This window comes from Penaeus chinensis, chromosome 38 (genome assembly GCF_019202785.1).
Source record: "Penaeus chinensis breed Huanghai No. 1 chromosome 38, ASM1920278v2, whole genome shotgun sequence".
Classification (NCBI taxonomy): domain Eukaryota; kingdom Metazoa; phylum Arthropoda; class Malacostraca; order Decapoda; family Penaeidae; genus Penaeus; species Penaeus chinensis.
Window position 1 is genome coordinate 19176983 of NC_061856.1, and position 2500 is coordinate 19179482.

Below are 2500 nucleotides of genomic sequence, written 5' to 3' on the forward strand. Positions count from 1 at the left end.
CCATCCCCCGATGAAAAACGTCATACATTTAAAGGATTGACACTGTTTTTACATACAAGTCACGCAATTCTTCGGTGAGGTGCAATGCGACTAACTGTTCTCCGTACAAAGCCTGCCACGAGTTTTACATAGGCAGAACTGGTAGAGCTTTAGAAAAAATATATAAATTAGCTTAAATGTGATGCTAGGCAATCGAACGTGTGTTTCACTGATTTATGCGATGAAGGTCACCAGCTTAACTTGAAAGACGCTATTTAAATTCATAAACCGGAGATTTTTTTGTGCAAGAAAAGTGCAAGAAGCTATGTTAATTAGAACATAATTTCAACTTGAGTGCTGGCCAATGGCACTTAAATGACCTTACTTCGTCGTTCCTCAGTAAAGCCTTCCCAAAACTCTTTCAACTTGACCCTCCTCCTGGGAATTAATTCAACTCTTGATCGTATTTTCTCCCTGTCACTTTATAACCTCGTCAAAATTATCTTTCTGTATCAATTTCGGTTATTTATCCGTCTGATGAGGAACTTTTGAAGAATTCGAAGCGTTACGATTCAATATATATATATATATATATATATATATATATATATATATACATATATATATACATATATATATACATATATATATGTGTATGTGTGTGTGTGTGTGTGTGTGTGTGTGTGTGTGTGTGTGTGTGTGTGTAAATATATATGTGTGTGTGTGCGTGTGTGTATTTACACAGACACATATAAACATATATATATATACAAATATATATTTTTTTTCACACACACATAAACATATATATATATATATATATATATATTATTTATATTTATATCTATTCATGTACTTATTTACTTATTAATATATATATATATATATATATATATATATATATCTGTGTGAAAAAAAATATATATGTATATATATGTTTATGTGTGTCTGTGTCTGTGTCTCTGTGTGTGTGAGTGTGTGTATGTGTGTGTGTGTGTGTGTGTGTGTGTGTGTGTGTGTGTGTGTGTGTGTGTTTATGTAGTGCGTCATGGAGAAAATGGATGGCAAAAAGGACCTGTCGTAGGACAGAACACTAGAAGATATATGTATGTATGTATGTATGCATGCATGTGTATACACACACACATACAATATATATATGTATGTACATGTGTGTGTGTGTGTGTGTGTGTGTGTGTGTGTGTGTGTGTGTGTGTGTGATATTTGTATCCTTACATACATATATATATGCATATATGTACAAATATATACATATTTATATATATATATATATGTGTATATGTGTGTTTGTATTTAAGTTTGTGTATGTATATACATATATGTACACATATATATGAGTGTAAGTTTATATATATATATATATATATATGTATATATATATGTATGTATATATATGTACACACACACACACACACACACACACACACACACACACACACACACACACATATACATAAATGTGTGTGAGTGTGTGTGTATATATATATATATATATATATATATATATATATATATGTGTGTGTGTGTGTGTGTGTTTGTGTCTTTTTATTAGCTATGCGCATCAGAAATAATCACTTGGTCCACAAGATCAAGGGGAAATCTAAAGACAGTGTCGTCCTTGATCATTTATTTTCATATATTTTCATATATCCTCTCTTTGGACATCTAAATGGCTCGATGCCAACTTCTAACTACCTTGACCTATTTTCGGAGAGGCCATTCACCACGAGCCTTTGACCCAAAATTACAGTTATTCGAGGTGTTTTGGGTTGATGCGCCACCTGATGTCTGTTGCTGGTATTTATTAATCTGTCGGTAAATTTTCTTTACGAACGAAAATCAAATACGTTTTTTAGAGGCAGCTATCAGTATCCCCGAGACGAAGATAATGGGATTTCATCATTTTGTAGACAATGATTGGGAGGCTCGGAAGAGTGTTTTTGCTCCACCCAGCGGTTTGCGTGGCCCTCGGCGTGCATGTCTGTTTATGTGTAAAGCGTGTTCGTGAATCGTCTTCATATGTCTGTACGGATATCTCAGAGTGCATGTCTGTGCACACGTGAGTGTATATTTGTGTTTACAAGATACGTAATCTATACTTACCTCTGAATTGACTCTAATGAATTGCTACCTGGTACTCACCACTGCTACCTTCCTACAACCGCCGCTCCCCGCTGCCGCCACCACTACATAAGGTCTGGGTTGAAGTCTCTGCCAGCCATTGCCCGGACAGCCCGCCGTGTGTATGTTGGTGCGTCAGTGAATAACTCGTGAACTCAGATCGCCTTGGTGTTCGATCCACCATGAGGTAAGACGCGTCTTTTTGGTTGTTCCAGGCACTAAATACGTATTCTTAGACTCCTCTTTCCCTATTTTGTGTGTCCGCTTTGAAACAAATCAGATAAGTAGGGAGGTTCATATGCAATCAACTTACCATAATTTTGTAAAATTGATGATAAGAAGAAAAAACAAATGTGGTGACAGTCTGTGACGACTTGCT

General features: G+C 35.4%; 1 protein-coding gene across 1 annotated transcript in view; it reads left to right on the plus strand.

Moving 5' to 3' along the window:
* Positions 1 to 2201: 2201 nt before the first annotated feature.
* The window catches only part of LOC125046166 (lysozyme C-like), a 6224-nt gene continuing 5925 nt past the window's right edge, over positions 2202 to 2500 (plus strand). The window contains exon 1 of the mRNA XM_047643851.1: positions 2202 to 2308. Coding sequence (XP_047499807.1) covers positions 2304 to 2308 — 5 coding nt within the window. The 5' untranslated portion in view covers positions 2202 to 2303. The remainder of the gene's footprint in view (positions 2309 to 2500) is intronic.